We start from the raw sequence: 20,509 nt of genomic DNA on the forward strand, positions 1-20,509 counted from the left end.
GCCTGCAGCCAGTTTCAATGCTTCAGTCTAATTGCTCTCTTGCAAATTGGTTGGACTCATATCCAGATATGCTGAGCGTACAAATTGAGATTTCATGGATCCCTGAGGCTTTATCATCAACTTCACATCTAATCAATATGAGCAAAATGCAGGCTTTTTACCACCTTATATGGTGGGGATACCTGCTTAGCTACAATGTACTAAATCATTACCATGGACTCATGATTACCCAAATATGGTCAAGGAGATGCTGTACAGTAGTTATCCAACGGAATACTTGTCAGTAAAGGTGTTACTTTAATACCAATTCTTGAAGATTTCTTAGGGATACCACACTGGAAGACATCTATTTGTTAGGTAATATGGAGGATTTTGTATTGAAAAGATATAGATGTACATTTTGTAGGGTCATTTGTAAAGTAGAATTAGGGAGCATATAGCCATTGCACATTGTGTGATTTGTTTGTGAAATCATTGTTATTAGATACTAAAAACATTATACGATATTACTATCTATTCTGCTTTAATCTGGTATTACTATGCTGTTCTGGCATAGAGATTACACTATATGGAGAATCAAACAGAACTGGATTTCTGAGAAACCTCCTTGGGGTTTTACTATTATCCCTGCACCATGCCTATCAAAAGGAGACTTAACTTTAAGGCTTTGCTCAAAAGGGAACTGTTAAAAAGGAAGCAAACCAAGGCCATTTGCATGTATTTTGTGTAATCTATATGCATTAGTTTTAAACTGTAAAAATGGTAAATAAACCAGGTCTCAAAGACAGACACATTCTACATCTACATCAGTAACACCCCCAAATGAACCTATCAGGAGCAAATGGGGGGGGGCAAAGTTTGTGGAATTGGGCAAAGTTGGGAGGAGACCAAACTGTATGGTTTGATCCACCCACATCCTACTCTTTTCGACAAGTGTGGTTGGTTCTTTAATTGTTTCCATTTAATGTCCTATCCAAGGGATGTGTCTAACCAAAGCTAGGTAATCATTTCATTCACCTGAGTGAAGTGAAGAATGTTGTGTGTCTTTCTTATGGCCACAAGATCAGTGACATATCAGCAGATTTGAATGGACTTCTGGGTTGCCGGCAAGACACCCTACCTGCATGGCTGCAAATACTACACCAGATGAATGAATTTATGCCACATGACCCCAAACACACATACATGTAATATACTATGTAATCAACTTTACATTGAAGCAATGAGGGTCAAAATGTAATCTGGTACCTTTGCCTTGGGGTTTTGATAGTGACAGCAAAGGCAGAGAAATTTAAGTAAAGATCAACAATACCACTTAACTGCAACATTTCAAGACTAGCATGTATGCTGCAAACTGTCTTATGGTCTAAATCCCATACAAAAAGGAGAAAGGTTACTTATTCCCCAAATCTCTTTTCTGAGGTTTAAAGCGCCTAATAGGATTATACTGCACTTATACAAGCAGTCATAGACTGACCCTCCCTGCTGACATTATGTTCCCCCAAAATGTAGCAACAGTGAAATGGGCGAGTCTGTATTGAATTTGGGTTGCAAAGTAGGAATTAATGCAGCCAAGGAGCATAGGTCTATATTCTGTGAAAATCTTCATTGGATTTAAAGGCAAGGCATCAAACCGTGAATATCAATTTATAACTTAATCAATTTTCCACTCTTATAAAAAAAGTTACAGCAGATAAATATAGACAGTGACAAGGGTAAATTTCATTCTTCATTGTGTCAAGGACTACAGGCAAAAAAACTGTTAATTGGTCAGATTTTGCTTTGACACCTGTAAATCACCAGTCCTAAAATACAATGTAGTTACAAAATGTTGCAGACTGAAATGTGATATGATGAGCGAGTAAGACAAGCTTTCATGGATCCCTAAGGCACTATGGTCAACATCATATTTAATCAATATATGCCGACTGCAGGTGATTGCATGTTACTGCATAATGCCATCGTTTGGTCTATGGTTAGAGCAAACAGATCAATAAACCTTTTCCAATGGCTCACTTGTATCCTGTCAATGAGATGCAATTATCTAAAACTGTGGGCTGTGCTTCCAAGGAGTGTATTGACCTCCTATCAACAAGAGACTAATATTTGCTTTCTTATGTGTCATTTGTGTTTGAGATTATCATAGCACCTCGTCATGAAGGCCAAGTGATCCTATCTAAATTTGTAATGGCACTTCAGTATCCTAAAAACCCATGTTTTCCACACCACATTATTAAGTATTAAAAGAGGCACTAGTGTCAGGCTAGTGTTATGCATGACCAATAAGTGACTCATTGAAGCAGACTTAAGTGTGGAAAACATGTTTTTTTAGGATACTGAAATGCCATTACAAATTTAGGTAGGATCACATGACGAGGAGGTAAAAGTAATCCTGTTAGCCTTTTGTAAGATATTGACATGAGATATAGCACAGCCATGACAAGTAAACTCCATTTAGATAAAGACAAAATGTAATGCCAAATAAATCAATTTCTGCATTTTACTGCTTTGCTTGGAAATGTTCATCTTCGGATTTGTTTTCCTAAATGGATCTTTTCCAAACAGCCTGGTATCCAGACGTATCATAGCTACCGTGTCTCTTCTGTCCTCACCGCAAATAAGAATTTTGCGGAGAGGACAGAAGAGACTTGGGATCTATAATACGGCTGGATACCAGGCTGTTTTGAACATCCCAAAGGCTAGTTTACCATTGTTTGCATATTGAGAATACAATGTAGCTACATACATTTCAGCACTAAGGACAGATACTGTTTGAATGGGAGCTGTTGAGAAAGCTGTTAACAATGCTCTCAATCAACATCATATGATTAGAAAAAAAGGTTTGATGCTTGTCTCTCAGGAAATGGAATCTTGATGAGCCTTTGAAACATGTAATTTTGTCAGAAAAAGTGCCAATTATGCAGAGAATATTTCAGACAAGCGGCCAATTACATACATGTTTGTACGTCACTTTTATGTCAGGTGACATTTTCCTGTCCAGTAAAATTGTACAGGTTCCATCCATATTACGGTACCTTAAGATCTAGAATAGTGTGCCAATAGTCGACAGTCCGACATTGCTGCAGCTATACAAATAAGTTCAAGGTAGGAAAAACCTTATAATCTTTTATTGTACATGCAAGGATATATTTATGGGACAGTTATACAAGTTTGCAATATCTTTATGCTTAAACGTATTAATAACAGTATAGAAAAGGATGTAAAAATATGATGCAAGTTAAACTAACATGTGTTTGAAATATATTTACAGCTGTAGACTTCTTCCCGTCTCTGCCACCTGGGTCGCTCATCCATCCAGAGGGAGACACTATAACAGGTAGGAACTTAGGATTTTGTCATTTCTTTAACTTAGTGGGAAGACTATTTACTGTGTTTGTTGCTCTTGTTCCAAATATTGGATTTCATAATTATTTAGTATAAGACTAACCGGTAGAAATGTTAGTTAACATCCATTACCATGATACCACCACTAATCATAATACTGCCAAATAGAATAAGCAATGGATTTAAGGAGATCTAGTATTGCAGCAACAGCAATTTCCGAGTTATGCACACTTCAGACAGGTCCTGCAACGGTCTTGGCAAAACTGATAGTTTGAAGGGGTGTGTGCCATTTGTAGAAAGCACAGGGAAACCTTTCATATCCATATGGATCACACTATACACAACTTCATAATATTTGTACCTTGTTTCCATAAGGCACAGCAGGGTGATTAGGCCTTTTTTTATTGTTCAGTCCCAAGCCAAGGATCACCCAACTTTGCACCTGTCCACCTCAGCTGGGGACTTCTTGACAATACCAATAGTTCTTGTTAGCTTATTTAGAATGGTTGAGTCCAGTTAACAGTTCTTGCCTAAGTTAAATAAGTAATTAAAATAACCTTCACTCAAATAACGTGAAATCTTATGTGATGAATGTTGAAAAGCTGTATTCATTTGCATGATACACATTTTGTGATTCATCCATAACTGGATTGAACATTGCCATTGCATGTTGTTACAAGAGAGTGGCTCCGTAAATCCTTAACTGTGGCATCATAGACTCACTGTGTCCGCTTTAGCCGTCTGAGATATCAAGTTCACCAGATTCTGGGCACCCTGGTACGCTGAACCAATGTTGAATATTACCAACGTCGGACGTTATACTGACAACGAAGCTGCCATCGTGTGAACCAAGACGTACTATATGTCATAACTGTTGTGACGGGCCACAGTTTAATGAAAATTATTGACAGTATAGTTTGTTTTCTCAAGATTTCTTTTGTATCTTCAGACTGCTCAGTATTTTTCCCGCTCACTACCAGGGAAGTAAGGAACAACAGCAAATTTTATCAGCAGGTATCAAATGTATAGGTATCAAATAGTATGCAAATTATTGAAAATGGCATGTATCTGATTAATACATGGGCAGAATTAAATGTTTAAACCATTTGGAGAAGCATAGTTTCTTTCATAACTTGGTCACATATGTTATGTATATTTCAACCTGTTAAACACCATCCAAACATTTGGGGCCTGTAGTGATGAAGGGGCTCATGCAAGTGGCTTTTTATCTGATGATTATGGTTTGTTGCATGATATGCTATGACATGTGCACAACAACTGATACCTCTACATCACATATATAGGAGTGGGGGGAGATGGTATGAAGTTAAGCTGACAAACAGCAAAGACTATCAGTAAGAGAAGGCAAATGTCTGGGATATTCTGCTTGAATACATTGTACTTACTTATTGAGCTGGACTGCATCCTATGCTTAAATAAGCAATTACCAAGTAATAAGAAAGGAGTAGGAGTAGAGTAACCATGCCAGGTAACATGCATTGGCATAATACCAGTCATAAGCCTTATACCGGTCGATTAAAAATAGTGGAACTTAAAGAGATCTACACATGCAACAATAGTTATTTCTGGGGTATGCACACTTCAGACATCTAGGTGTCCAATACATCATTTACAAAGCATCGATAACAATGCATTCGAAGACAACAAGGCCAAATGTCTTCAGGTCATTTTCGGGGCAGGCGAGCTCGTCGTGGGACAAACACACTGTCACGTTCATCGCCAGATTTGTAGATAATAATCACATGTGCTCACGGCACAAGACGAGCATGATCCAACAGCAATCTTGAATTTCTTTTGGTGACCTACAACTCGTGTAAAAGTGTGAGGAACCGTTGCATTATCGCCCGGATCTATGGCTGAATGGGTCAAGTTGAACGTACGCCGCCATTTTCCCGCCATTTTTAATGCTACGGCCAGCAGTAAAGTTTTCCGTCATAGCGGTTGTGACGGACCAAAATTAAATGAAAATTCTTGTCAGTATACGCCCATTTTCTCATGACTTTTTGTATGCTCATGCAGATTTTTGTTTTGTGCAACTACTAACAGGAAAGAAAGGAACAACAGAGGATGTATAAAGGTACATAGCGGCAGTTAATTGTGCCGTGTTTCGTTCGGCCGGTATAGTGCACCCCCTTCCAACCACGCGCCCGTTCTCCGTGCAATTCCGCGGTGTGTTCCAATTACGATATTATGTTTTTAGCAGGACCAGAGAGACAAAATAATTTACACAGAAGAAGTGGCAAAGGTAAGCTGTAACAGCAACATGTAACTGGAGAAAATGATGCGTTGATCATTTGCCAAATTAGCATTGCTTGAGAAATTGCAGTAAACCGACCGGTATTATGCCAATGGATGTTACATGTATCCGACAACATTGTAGGTTGGTTGATTGGAATCATTTTTGAAACTTCAAATTTCATGTTGGATGCAACATGTAAATGTGGTATGTAAATGACTATTGCATTCTCTGATCAGTAAGGAAGAACACTAGCAATGTTTGTATGTTTTTTGTATAGTTTACATGCTTTGTGTGTCGGTTTTGTGTGTAATCCCTGAGAGTGTATGCTTACAGGCAGAGTAGAGAAGACCTTACAATGACTCTACAATGGAACAAATAACAGGAATGTCTTACTTTTAACTGCTGTTATTGCCCAAATTTTTAGGACATGTGTGATGATGTTATGATGATCAGAAGTAAGAGTCAGTGAAAAATACATTTTGTATACTAAAAAATCAGCTAAGCATGAAAATGAATTGAGTCTTATTATGATAGTATAAATCATTTTGAAAACTGAATATATATAACCATTAAAGTGATACTGTAAATGCTTTTAAGTTTGCATGCATTTAATTTTGCGGTAGCGGGAAAGTGGACTTTTTGCGGTGGTTTTAATCTTGCGGCAGCACCATGCACTGTAGTCTGTTAATGTTATGGAAAAATGTTCGCGGTGGTTTTGAATTTGCAGTGAAGCCGCCGCCGCGAAAACCGCAAACATTAAACCACCGCGAAAGTTACTGCATTTACAGTAATAAGTATAATCTGCCAGTTTATTTTCATGTCATAAAAATCTGATAACCAAATCATACATTTGGGGTGACCCTTCGGAAGTAACTGCATTGTAGCAGCCCAATGCCTCTTTGAAGAAGTAGCTAATAAACCAGATGCACCTAACGGGCTCAGTTGGATTCTCAGCCCTGCTGGCATGCGCAGCACAAGGCTGTTTCAATACTCCGACAAATCAAGCAGTCAGTTTGGTCTCAGTGCTTCAACCAGCAGGAGGCTTTGCAGTGGGAGACATTGACACTGCACTGTAAGTGAAAGCTTCTCATTAGAGGTACTTTTGTTACATTGATCTCATTGTGGATGCTAAATTGATGCCTCACACAGGCAGATGAGTTGGGCACAGCCGGTAGATGATGGCTTGTTAGCTAGAGTGCTTTAGCTTTGGAGTCACACAGTGAATGTAAGTTTGACCAGTGATTATGCATGAGGGGAAAACAGTTCTCCCGTTTCCCCTTGTTGTTGTCCATGATTGCAGTGAAAGCTTTGAACAGTATACATAATAGGTACAACAAGAGAAGTGCAAATCTTTTTAAAATACCGGTACCAAACAGGGCAACATGTGACGGTTTGCTCTTTTCATCACTAGCTACATGCATAATGTACTCACCATTACCTTACTGCTATGTTAGAAACATTTCTTGTTCTACATGTGAATAGCAATGTGTGATGATGCAAAAAGGTTTTTGTATTAGGGAAATCTCTATGCCAACAAGTCTTTTGGTGGCTGTGGAGTCAGTTTAAGTTTATAGTTTCTGTGCTGTTCAGATGAATGATAATTTCTTGTGTCATAGTAGAATAAAATGCTTTCAGTGCAGGGATAACTCAGCTGCATAAATGGACAACTACACATAGTTATATACTACATGTTCAAGATAACATGACAGGCGAGGTTAATGCAAAACTGTGTTTGATTATTGATATTGGACCTTCTTGATGTACAATGTATAATTGTTGTATGAGTCTTATTAAAAACAAACAAGCAGCATGTTTCAACTCTCACTAGCCCATACAATTGTACAAGCTACATACAAATACTTGATGATACATGAATGTGTTTCTGTCTGGATCTTAGCTGTTTGGATTACCCAACAGAAATACACTGAAATTGAAAGACATTCTTCTATTTCTAAATATGATTTTTGTTACCTTACTTCAGACTTTAAAAATAATGACATCTCTATTAACACACAAGAAGCTGTCCTCATCAAAATATTTGAATGACAGCTTCATCATCAAGGACTTATAATGAAACATGTTGCATTGGTCTGTGGTCGCATGTCTGCTTGTGCAAGTACATGTAGTAATCAAAGATAACTAAAAAGGACTTCTTCTAAGTGGCATTGTCAGCCTAGTTGTGCAGGCTGCTAAACTCAGAATCTGATTTGAAACCAAGCAGGATCTGATATTATTCCCTTGGGGAAGGCACTTAACATGAATTTCCTTACATCACTTTGTGGATTTAATCAATAGTAGTAACATGCATTGGCATAATACCGGTAGTAAGACTTATACCGGTAGATTAAAAACACTGGAACTTAAAGAGATCTACACATGCAACAATAGTTATTTCTGAGCTGTGCACACTTCAGACATCTAGGTGTCCAATACACCATTTACAAAGCATCGATAACAATGCATTCGAAGACAACAAGGCCAAAAGTTTTCAGTATACTTTTTTTTAAATTTCGGGGTAGGCAGCTCGTCGTGGGACGAACACACTGTCACATTCATTGCCAAATTTATATAGATCATAAGTACACATGCTCACGGCACAAGACGAACATGATTCAACAACAATCTTGAATTTCTGTTGGTGACCTACAACTCATGTAAAAGTGTGAAGAACCGTTGCATAATAGCCCGGATCTACGACTGAATGGGCAAAATTGAACGTACGCAGCCATTTTCCCGCCATTTTTATATCTACGCTAGCAGTGAAGTGTTACGTCATAGCGGTTGTGACGGACAGAAGTTAAATGAAAATTCTTGACAGTATACGTCCGTTTTCTCATGACATTTTGTATGCTCATGCAGGTTTATGTTTTATGCATTTACTGACAGAAAAGGAAGGAACATCAGAGGATGTATAAATGTACATATCGGCAGTTAATTGTGCCGTGTTTCTTCCTACCGGTATTTTGTACCCCCTCCCAACCACGCGCCCGTTCGCCGTGTAATTCTGCGGCTTGTTACAATTACAATATTACGCTTTTAGCAGGACAAGAGTGGCAGAAAAGTTACACAGAAGAAGTGGCAAGGGTAACCTATAACAGCAACATGTAACTGGAGAAAATGATGCGTTGACAATTTGTCAAATCAGTATGGCTAGAGAAATCATCGTAAACGTACCGGTATTATGATAATAGATGTTACCTAGCTTTTGTACCAGTTGAGACAGAGAGAAAAATTGCTGCAGTTTCTATCATGTCATGCAAATAAAGTGTGGCTGTATGTATGTAGTAACACCAGCAACATCGTCAGCACCAAGGACAGTTATTTTCAGCCACCACAGTCTCATCTTGGCACTCTGATAATGTAAGGAGGAGAATGTCTATAGAATTGCCATCATAACAACACTCATTAGGATCATTAGGAAGAATCAGATGACCAATATGAAAAATAAAGTCAATCTCTTAACTGATACACTTTTTTTCATTATGGTACCTTTATTGCAAATTCATGCCCAAAGGCTAATTTCAAATATACATGGAAATACAATGATGATAGTAATACAGTGCAGTATAGTATACAATAAGGAAATGAACATAAAATGAAATGTCGTCAACTAGCACTACTTCTAATCTCAAGTGGACGCTATTGGGTTTGGCATCTGCTAGATGTTGCAAGTGTTCATGGCAATTGCTTTTCTACAAGTTCCAAATTGAAATTGCTATTCTTTTATGCAGCTCATGGAACAACTGATCAAAGCTGTGACCAGTCAATTTGTATATGAATCTCTCTAGTAATCAGGTCCTTCCAGAGGAAAGCTTGTGGTTGCTTTTGCACTTTCTATCATAGAGTCAATTCCACATTACCAAGAGGGTATTTCTTGCCTTTTGTTCCAACATTTTGGAATCTTTATAACATTCTAACTGTGATAAGTAACTGTTTAGAACTGTTTATAACATCTTTGTGATTTTCTAAATATTATCTACAGTATTCATACGTGTTAGAAATATTTCTAACATCAAATACATTATTTCTGTTTGTTTCTAAACTGTTCCAACATAGATTCATCATTTATGAATTATGATCACATGTTCGAACATTGAAACAATATTGTGAAACTGAGTCAGTGGGCTGGGAAGAGGGCAATTTACACTTCCCTTCCAAGTACAGAAAATTGTGCCTGACAGCTTCTCACACAAAAATCGACAGTGCCTACTAAAGAAAATCTTAAGATACAAGACCCAAACCAAAGACCTTGCTTAGGAAATCAGTTTATGGGGTAATAAAATTTGTTATGTAGGGAAAAAATGATGCAAGAAGAATCTACTATTAGCCTTGGTGCAGTCCAATTTTGCGAAACCCACTTCCAGTAATTGTACTTAATAATAAGTTGTTGTGAGAGGAATGAAACTAAGCACACTTATTAGGCATTAAGAGACTATCAGGAGTGCTTACTTATTTGCTCTCTTACATGTACTGGTCATTACTACTAGCTATAACATTACTCTACAAAAAACAGCATATTTCCAAAACTATGATGACTTGACTCTGAATTCATCCTATTCCACTATCTCTACTCTAACTGCTGTGAAGGAGAAACTGTTCAAAGTTCAGAAATAGAAAGAGGCATCTGAAATATTGTTACTGTGGTATTTCATCCCTCTACTGTACATTACAAACACTACATGTTGCACAATAATTTAAATGATGTCTTAGCTGCTTATGACCCAGCTTGAATTAATGGTATGACCATTTTGCCAACAGCAGAAAATCCCACCGATGCCTGCATGTACTCCTCTTTTCCCACCATGCAAGCAGGTAAGCAGTTTTTGCATGCTTTGTTTTAGTGTCAAAGTATAATGTATGTAACAAATGTGAAGCATACACTTACACATCTTGTCATTCTTCATTCCGCCTGACACTGGTATTGTGTTTGTTACCATCCGTTGACATCATTGGTGAATGCTTTTGGTAATCATTTTGCACCAAAAACAGATGTGGTGTATGGCACAATAGATATTCTGACCCATGGTGCATGCAGACTAAACGTGTAACGAATATCTGTGCCTGATGTAGAAAGGAGCCTGCCACCGATTAATGCACACCTATCGACAAATATGCCCAAAGTAATTCGAAACCTGCAATGGGGCTAATAATTGTCTGAAAGCAAATCAGATATGAATGTATGCCGGCCCATCTGTTTCCTCTAACAAAACAAAGCAAACATTGTTACCCATTGACAAGTATTCAAAGCCTTGGCGCCCACCTGGACAAAACAGGTCAATTTAAAATGCCTAAAAAGACAGTTCTCTTTTTTCTACTTAACTCACCAACCACAATTTTTTTCTAAGTGAACACATTGCTTAAGAACGTGAGCACAATTACCTCTGCACCCATCAAGAAGTATCAAACCGATCCATTTGGTCCGTATTCAAGCAATAGAAACCTGAATAGCTCATTACGTTGTGGGCTTTTTCATCAAGTGGCCATGTATCTGATATCAGACAGCCACATTTGTGACTTGTCTATATACATGTTGCCATGGTCCATAGCTGCCTAAAAGCAAATAGGATTCAATTCACCAGGTTATGCAGTGGCCTTGCTTATGTGCACAACGCAAATGGAAAGCATGAAAAAAGTTAAGAGCATTCTGCCTTTGACTTCTCAAAATGGCTTGCTTCACATGGTCCATGAAATGTTTGGGGGAAGGAAACCAAGGTCTGTGGTACCACAATCTGCTGGTCTAATTCACATGCCCACTCATTACCCTTACCTTAACAGGGATAACTCTTGTATGAGAATTGTAAGTCAGAGAGAAGGAGGCAATCTTGTTTCAGGTTGACCTGCTGTAAAAGGGTTTCTGATAGTTGACTTGGATGTCAGTACTGCACGCACACTCAGCAGGCACTTTGAAATTCACTGTTCTGTATAAAAACAAGTTCTTACTACACCCCAGTTGTCACACAGGACACATAAAAACCTTATCAATATACTTTTTATGGAGTCTACTAAATAATGTAATTTTGGGCATGCCTAACACATAAGTCAGAAGAGCACTGCTTCTCAACACAAAATATTATAATGTGAATAGCAACAAAAATTGCAGCACAAAAATGGCAGCAACTTAAAAGGTTTTAATGTAAGGGATGTTTCCTATGCACACTTCATAAATCAGTTCATAGAAATAAATTTTAATAATGTATGTTGTCCTTTCTGGGTATCAGCATTGAAGTTTATAAACAAACAAATATAAAAATTTAAAGTATTCTAACAGTTGCTCTGGTTAGCTACATGTACTAAGCCTCACCAGGATCAGCAATCCCCTCTGCTTCCTCCATATGTTTGCTCAGTACTGAAGATTGATTTTTTCCCCTTGTTCCTTTCCAGAGGAGCCCCCAATGTACAGGTTTACAACCTGTGGTGCAAAAGGTCCCTATGGACCAACTCAATCCCAGTGTGACACAGAATACAAGTACAAAACTGTGGCGGTGAAGGTACCAGGAGAGGGGCCTCTGCAGGGCATCCAGATATGGACCATCCCAGAAACAGAGGTGTACAGGTAAAGAAGACAGTCAATCATAACCATGAAACATTTTGTCACAACCTTCGCTTCAACCACTTCATGTACATTTTGTATCTCTACTTTGTTAAAGCATGTAATATTCAAGACACTAATTATCATTTACAAAAAAAGTTGATATTTTGAATTGATGTACACTTGATATATATTGGGCTTTTTTTCTTAATGATTAAACTTTAAGAGGTTCTTCTGCTAAGACATGCACATTGGCTTTAATCCAGAAAAAGGCCAACTTCAAAATTGTACACAGACTTCTTTGTTGCATTTGTGAGTCCTGTATTACTGAACAGATGAATTATTAAGTCATAAGCTGTAGCACAATATATATGCAAGGAATGTATCTTTTGGTTGTTAAGAACTTTGATAAATTTCAAAGACAGCTGTAAGGAATGATGTCATTGCTATTTAAAGGCAGGTAATGAAGCAGATTAGGTTGATAGAAATATAGATATTTCAATACTTATAATTATCTAAAAGCAAACATGAAGATGTCTTTAGCAATGCCAACAAGCAGCCAAGCACATTTTGTAAGGACTGACTTATGTGAAACATCTGCCTGTCCTTTAATGGCTGTTTTATGTCCACAACCACCAGTATTTCTGCCTATGGAGCTAGTGGAGGTGTGGGTGCGAAGAACACAGAACAGTCCCAGGGGGCATACATCAAGGAAAAGTTCAACCTCACTGCGGGGGAGAAGCTGTACATCCTTGTGGGACAGGAGGGCGAGAGTGCCTGCTCTAAGGTACATGTGGCGCCAAGTATTCGTCTTGACATACACACTCTGTTTGGATTACATAATATGTATAATTCTGTTCATGTGTGCAAAAACATTTTGTAGTAACTGTAGTGCAAGTCTGGCAAACTAATTGGTGCAAAGGGCTCAGCACAATTCAGTTTTGCACCTCTTTTGTGAGCTTTAAGATTAGAGTATCACCATGCCTCAATGCCTACATGTACATTGACAGTGTAACTAGTATCAACTAGACACTAGTCCCCTAATATCATTTCCCCTACTAACCTTCTCTACAATCCTGATGTACTACTAGTATGCAAGCCAAAGCATGTATACAGTGAATGATAGTTATGGAGTAGGACAGATGATCTCAAATGTAATGTCATTACTTAATCCTTCATCATGGTGAAACATGCCATGCCCATATGGCAGTGCAGTCTACATTGATTCTTGTACCTCATTGCTTTTTGAACTCCTGCTAGGGACTATAATGATTGTGCTTTGAAGTCAGACATTTTCACAAATGCCAGATGTCATTGGGAATTCTCAGATGTCAGTCTTTGTTCATGTTTCATTTTGCCTGTGAGCGTTTTACAAAACTTTCTGAAACAGCAGCAGAAATGGTTATGATAATGGAACTATCCTGTTGTGAATATCATTCAAAGTGGGCAATTCAGGAGTTAAACTTTACAGTTACGCTGAATAGAAGCTACAGGAACAGAGTTCTTTCCCTTCTCCCTTCAGGTACACAACACTTCACTCTTCAGCACCATGGAAAGTATCATGCAGAATAGATTGTCATTACTCAAATAAAATTACATGTATCTCAGTGTGATTTAAATTAACACTGCATGCATACAGGAGTTTCTGCAGTTGTTCCTCTGTCAGCAGAGTCACATGAAAACTATTGTTCAAGACCAATAGACACAATTTACATATTATTCAATCACAGCAATTTGTGTATTTTCTTGGAAAATTGCAATTTGAAAACACCGTTCATCAACGTGATATTCTTAAATATCCTGTTTTAAGATACAACGGATATAGGTTACCCTGTGAATAAAGGTGAACTAGCATTACAGTATTGGTGTTGGTATGATGGATTTTAGAGTAGGATTTGATATTGATTAACACAGAGAACTAATAGAATTTTCCCTAATTCAAAAAATTTGAAAAATTCTCTCTAGAAAATTAAAGCAAGTGTTGTAGAAATCTGTAGGTTCCCTAAGAGCAGTTCTTATTCCTTACACAAAAAAATATTATAGCTTAGAAGCAAGTTGATCACAAGATCAATGCCACACCATTATCTTCATTGTAATCAAAAAGGCTTTTAAGGAACCATGCTCTGTCATAGTAAGATACGAGCACTGTCAAAGGTGTAGAGGGTAGGTTAAGTCTTAAATTATACAATAACACAACAGCATCATTCCAGTCTGTACTTTTCAGAGACCTAATGGATATGAGTGATATAGAGTTACTTAGAGAAGAGATTGCTAGGGACTGGGACATTATTAAACGGCATCCTGGGACATTTTTGGTGGCTTCCTGCCAAGCAAGAGGAGGGAGTGGTCATGAATATCAAAAAGCCTTGTTCAGTATTTCACTAAAGCCCCCTTCACACGAGAGCATGAATGAGCCGGGATGCTGTCAGAATGAATTTTTTTCTTCTATTAGGCCATGTTGATTTGATTATATGGATGACATCCTCTGGGAACTCCAAAACTGATGCGAGCGAGCGAATAAAAAAAAAGTTTGGCCAAAAAAAAGTTGCCTTCAGTATAAAATCTAAGTGGTCAGGAAGGTTGAACATAGGACTAAAAACATATACTATGGTATATCAACAGTTAGATGTTGAGACCAGTACATCCTACGGGTGCAAAACATTTTGTTCTTCTTCTTGGACCGATCCGAAAAAAACAGAGCTGAAAAAATCAGTGGAACGGGTTTCGCCAATTAGAAAATAGACACACCATGTCCGTATGCAATTGGGGTCTTACCAGGCCAAGAAGGACAACAAGAGAGAAGTCGAGTACCATTAGTTTCTACAGTCAATGGTACAGAGAAAGTTAGCCATGATTACATGGAGATGGGATTTTAAAACACCAGTGGTAGTCGGATAATCAACCAAACAGGTTCATTAATAATATATTTGTAGCAAAATGGACCAATTACCATTGTTTTGAGTATTGCCAATTCTAAAGTTTTCACAGACAATCAGGTCCGGTCCGGACCTGGAAATGATCCTCTGGACCTGAATGGGACCTATATCTGAATTTTCTGGACTGGTACCTACCCCTACCAACAATACATTTTTTTCTTTCTGTCCTTACACATCTAATTCTTTGACTTTGAATTTATTTTGGCATTCTATGGCATTAGTTATCTGTTTTCTGATACTTTTTTTTAATCTACGACATTTATGTGCTCAATTTACAGCTGATTTTCACAATTTACTGTGTGGCCGAAAACTTTCTTTTTTTTTCGAAACGGCCAAAAATTGATGCGAGCGCGGATGTCATCCATATAATCAAATCAACATGGCCTTACTGGCAATTCCTGGCAATTCGTACTGTATTCTTAACATTCTTACTGCATTCCAGATATTAGTCCCCATTCTTGTGGCTGGCTCGAAAGTTTTTGACATGTCAAAGGTGCATTCGAAGTGGAGAAATATCGAATGGTATTCCAAGTGGATTCTAAGTGGATTCTAACTACATGTTTTCTAACTGCAGTCTGACCGCATTCTGTGGCATTCCAACATTATTCGAAACATTCTTATCTCATTCGATGGAGAACAGAAACGGCAAGCCACTTCGAATCCTGCCCGAATGTGGCCAAAAGAATATCTGGAATGCAGTACAAATTTGTAGAATACACAACAAATTCCCAGGAATAGAAAATAATTTTCATTCTGACGGCATTTTGGCTCATTCCGTCTTGTGTGAAGGGGATAAAATGTCCATTTAGAATTCCCACTCGGAATGGCCCCGAATGTGGCACGAGTTTTGCAAATACTTCATTCCGGCTGGTTCTGCTTGATTCCTGCTAATTCTGTTTCAGTGTGAAGGCCCTATAATAGGGTTCAGAAAATTGCCACATTTATAAACACTGAGCTTTGGTACAACAAATTTATTGCATCGGGGAGAGCATATCGACTTGGAATTAATTTCTGGTCCATTGTCTCTATCCCTTAAAAAGTTTTTTTTAAAGCATAGAATGTTAATGGTGTCAATGTTGATCATTTCCTGCTGCATAATATAATCACATGTGGTACATCCACCTGGACTTTTCCGGAAGAGCACTGTGGAGACACAGGAGGGAATTGTACCCATAGATGGAAATTCTATCAAGTCATTGCTAATCTCAGTTCCTTTCTTCTTGTATCCTATTGCCTCTCTTGGGAGCAGATGGGAAAATTTGTCAATGTAAGTGCTATAATCTACTGAATATGATATCTGATATACATATATTTACTTGGGAGAAAATGTATTCAGTCTGTAAGGAAAAGGACTGTGGACTACATGTATCGAACCTAGCAAAATTTGTTGATATCTCAGATGGATGTTTGACAGACTATATTCTGTGTCACAATTTATGTTACATATGAATGTTGGAATATTCAACTTAGTTTTTTTCTTACAAGTGCATACATTAGAAGTCCAAACTATGCAAATCCAAATAAGTGCAATCATTTTACTGAATCTTTGTCTTGATCAAGTTAAGCGATGCTCAGCTCCACTGTCAGGAAATTGAGAAAATCTGTTGCAGCTCATATGTATCCTTCTTTTGATTGTGTAGATAAACAGTACTGAAACAAAATTCCCAAATTTTTCAACACAAAACAGTTGTCAAATTTTCTATTTTACAAGAGTCATGTTATTAATCAGGGAAAAACGGATGTCACAAGGACGATTTTATTAGGAGCTCCTAGCAGCTGTCATCAGCAGTTTGTTAGAATATTCATAGCTGACAGTCATTTCAAGCTGCTGCTGGCTCAGGGGCATTCTTTCTTCAAGGAAAAAGAGCCTTTTGATGAATTATTGATCATATTACATATTAGCGTTACCAAATCTTTAGCATACATGGAAGCACCACAGATGTTTTCTCAATGCGTAATGATGTGCTAACGATATGGATTTTGGATAAACATGACAATCAAGCATCTGCAGTGAAGTTTTTAGGTTCATTCTATTGTCAAGACCACCACAACCTCTGGTCATGTTTGTGAAGTATGACATTTGAACCATTTTGTCTTCACAACTACATGTACAGAGAAGGTGGGTAGGAAATGTTTTGGTGATTCTTTATTCAAGGGACTACCTACCTCCCATTTTATGTTCATACATGTACAAGAAAATATTGTCACTGCAAAAAGACCACATACATGTTCACAGATTGATCATATAATACTGGTCATATGATCAAAGCTCCTTGATCAAACAACAGCAGATGGTTTGTATCCAAAGTTGTTTTCTGCCTCGGATACCCATAGAAAATGATGGTAAATTCTGCTCATAGAGCTGCTTCAGAGCAAGGCTGGTATGATTAAATGGCATCAAAAACAAAGCTTGCTTTGCCATGTAGAAACATGGACCAAGGTGTCCCCTCCATAGATGACACCATAGAAAAACTGCACCATCTCATTTTACTTCTGAATCAATGAGTTTGCTGTTAACAAGCAGAACTGAATTTCAGATTGGGTCCAAATCCATAGCTGTAAATTGGGGTAAAGCCATGGTATAGTTGTGAACAAGAAAGGAAAATGTATTCATTAGGTATGTACATGTATATTGCTGCAATCAGGGGTGTGCTGTAAATGCAGTAATATCCGATACATATGTATCCTCTATGTACTGAACTGAACTGATGGATATCTGCAAGTTGATATTTTCAGTCCTGCTCAGACTTAGATCCTCTCGTCATCTATATGTGCCTAAATACAATAATACATCGTTACCTGCTCTTACATGTATATTGATATTTAGTACTAAATACTAAATGGAGTACTAAATGCTTATTTGACTTCTCATGTGTTGCAGGGAACTCGTCTAATTGCTCCCTACTGTGAAGGAAAGGTTCCGGATGATGTGGATGAAAAGAGATTTTCTGAAGTTGCTGGGGGTGGAGGAGGTGGAGGAGGAGCATCTTATATCTTTAAGGTTACTATAACTCCATTGATGTTGGTTTCTTCAAAGTGTGTCTCATCAGAATTTGTAAAGCACTGGATATTTCCTAATCCTGATCTGGCAACTCTACATAGCAAAAAGGTTGAATGTGATTGACTCTACTTACACTGTATATGGAAATCAAGACTGATGCTCACAACAAAACTTTTTTTAAAGTCCAAAATATGTGATGCAGTACGTCACAGAATTTTAAGAAATAAGGAGAGGATCTTTTATGTATAATCTTTGCCATGCCTGTATCAAGTACATTATTGTGTTAAATAGAATTTACTGTAGATTTTTACTCCAGAGTTTGTGACATGTTACAGGTGAATGAAGCAACAGGTGAATACATTCCACTGATAGTAGCAGGAGGAGGAGGTGGGAAAGCATACCGTCAGTCTGCTGATCCGTTCTTTCCACATGGGATTGTGAAACCTCAGGGCAAAGGCACAAATGGCTTAACTGGATTTGCAGGTTTGTCTCTGCACTCGACTTTGTGAAATCTAAAAAGAAACAGAAAAATAAGTATTATAAAAATGTGTTAAAGTCTAATAGAAGCTAATTTACAAGATTACTCATTATACGTCTTTAGTTTAAACCATTCTTTCAAGGACAGAGATTTTTTTATTGTTTTCCTTTTTACTTACTTCAGATCTACCACAAAAAAAGGCCTTAAAAAGGAGCAACTTATTTGGGTTACTGTACTGAATTGTGATGTCAGATATTTGTCCACCTCTGCCTTGAAAAGTATCAAGGTTATATCCATCAGGGAGGCAATCACACAGAAGCTTGTTCCATAATGATGTACTGCCAGCAAAGGAACTTTCAGCATGGAACTTCCTCATCATGAGAGGTGGATTATAGTAGAAGAAACAGTGATTTGCTTTTGTAGAAGTGACAAAACATTAGTGAAGAAAAATTCTTAGTGGAGTTTTGTTGAGCTTCTGTCGTGAAAATAGCAATTGTGTAAGATTATAAAGATTTTGTAAGCAGCTGCAGTTTAGTAGTTAGGCAGCTTCAACCAAGATGTGACAGCAATACTCATTTTTTATCGTTAATCTGGCATACAGGATGGCAGAAGACACTTTCTGATTCAATACAAAGAACCCAGCATTTTCCCAACTTGCAACAAATCGAATTACCAATTACACTAATGGCCATGGGTTAATTTAAGGCCCAAAAGTTATCCAAAGCATGGAGCTTTTTTAAATAGGGTCCGGTGGAAGATTTGGGACATGTTTTTCAAGGGTTGATGGTGAGAGTCAGTTGACTAAACGTGAGAGAAATTATGGGCTAGGGGATAGAATTAAAAGCTGTACGGTTTTGATTTGTAACCCAAGGTGGAGGAGGGGGCTGGAATGACACCACAAAACAGCTGCAAGGAGGCAGGTCCCTTGTGGAGGGGGGGCATGGTGGAATGGCCTGCTCAGAAGCCATCACGTCCCTGGGATGGAGCACAGCAGGAGGATTTGGTGGCGGTGGGGGTGCGTGCACAGCTGGAGGTGGTGGTGGCGGATACACAGGTAGGTTCCACTATGAAATTGTTGCAATGCCTATAGATGGAATTTCAGACAAGTCACAGAGATGAACATGTGCTTTTATAATCAATGAGAGACAAAGCCTCACCTTTTGAAGCAAATTTACCATCATAGGTTTGTGGTGTGCTGGCTGACTGACATATCTTCTAATAAACCTAATGAGAATGAAATGTGATCAGCACTTAATTCCCCTTTCTGTCATAGTAGGGCTGACATCTCTCTGTTGGGCTTTCAGGTGGAGATGCATACAACACAAACAACCTTGAGGCTGATGGCTTTGGAGGGTCATCCTACATGAGTCAAGATGTCTTATATCAGGTTTATTTACCAGGTATGTAACCAGATGTAAAGGGTTTGGTCAAAGAAATTTAATCATGAAACTGGTCATACTACCAGCAGGTTATTGATCAATGTCAATGAGCAGAAACATGAGATTTGCCATTTAGATATTTTTTTGTTATTTGAATAAAATGACCAGATATATTTTGCAGTTTGTTGTGACTTGCCTTGATGTTGCTGAGTGATCACTTTATAAGATCAGTGCAATAGTGTCTGTATTTTGCACGACACATATATGTTTAATATGCTTCATGTTGTGATTTTATTGTTTGTTAGGGTTTTTTGTTTGTTTTGTTATGTGCTTCTGCACTGTGTGTACAGACCTGACATACCAACCCCATGATTTGTCCATCAGAGATGGCAGGGAAAGTAGCCTTATGTGGTTCTATGTAAGTTAATTAAACCATGGGTATCATTAATCTTATCCACTCCTTGGTTCTCTCATTTTTTAATGATTTGGACCCCGTCAAATCTGCCTCCATCTTCCAGCTATAGTGTCAGCACAGCTGCAGTGACATCATCCAAAATGTTGCATGGTCTGCATATGCATGA

General features: G+C 38.0%; 1 protein-coding gene across 3 annotated transcripts in view; it reads left to right on the top strand.

The window, feature by feature from the left end:
- The window catches only part of LOC118415382 (leukocyte tyrosine kinase receptor-like), a 60,657-nt gene that overhangs the window by 27,174 nt on the left and 12,974 nt on the right, over positions 1–20,509 (top strand). For 2 of the 3 annotated variants that reach the window (XM_035819948.1, XM_035819958.1), the window contains exons 10-18: positions 3,272–3,337; positions 10,364–10,417; positions 11,987–12,158; positions 12,774–12,921; positions 16,320–16,337; positions 17,952–18,071; positions 18,407–18,554; positions 19,421–19,603; positions 19,854–19,949. In XM_035819948.1, the coding sequence (XP_035675841.1) occupies positions 3,272–3,337; positions 10,364–10,417; positions 11,987–12,158; positions 12,774–12,921; positions 16,320–16,337; positions 17,952–18,071; positions 18,407–18,554; positions 19,421–19,603; positions 19,854–19,949 (1,005 nt within the window). The remainder of the gene's footprint in view (positions 1–3,271; positions 3,338–10,363; positions 10,418–11,986; positions 12,159–12,773; positions 12,922–16,319; positions 16,338–17,951; positions 18,072–18,406; positions 18,555–19,420; positions 19,604–19,853; positions 19,950–20,509) is intronic. The other variant, XM_035819968.1, reaches the window with a different exon arrangement.

Source organism: Branchiostoma floridae, chromosome 1 (assembly GCF_000003815.2).
Source record: "Branchiostoma floridae strain S238N-H82 chromosome 1, Bfl_VNyyK, whole genome shotgun sequence".
In the NCBI taxonomy this organism is placed as follows: Eukaryota; Metazoa; Chordata; class Leptocardii; order Amphioxiformes; family Branchiostomatidae; genus Branchiostoma; species Branchiostoma floridae.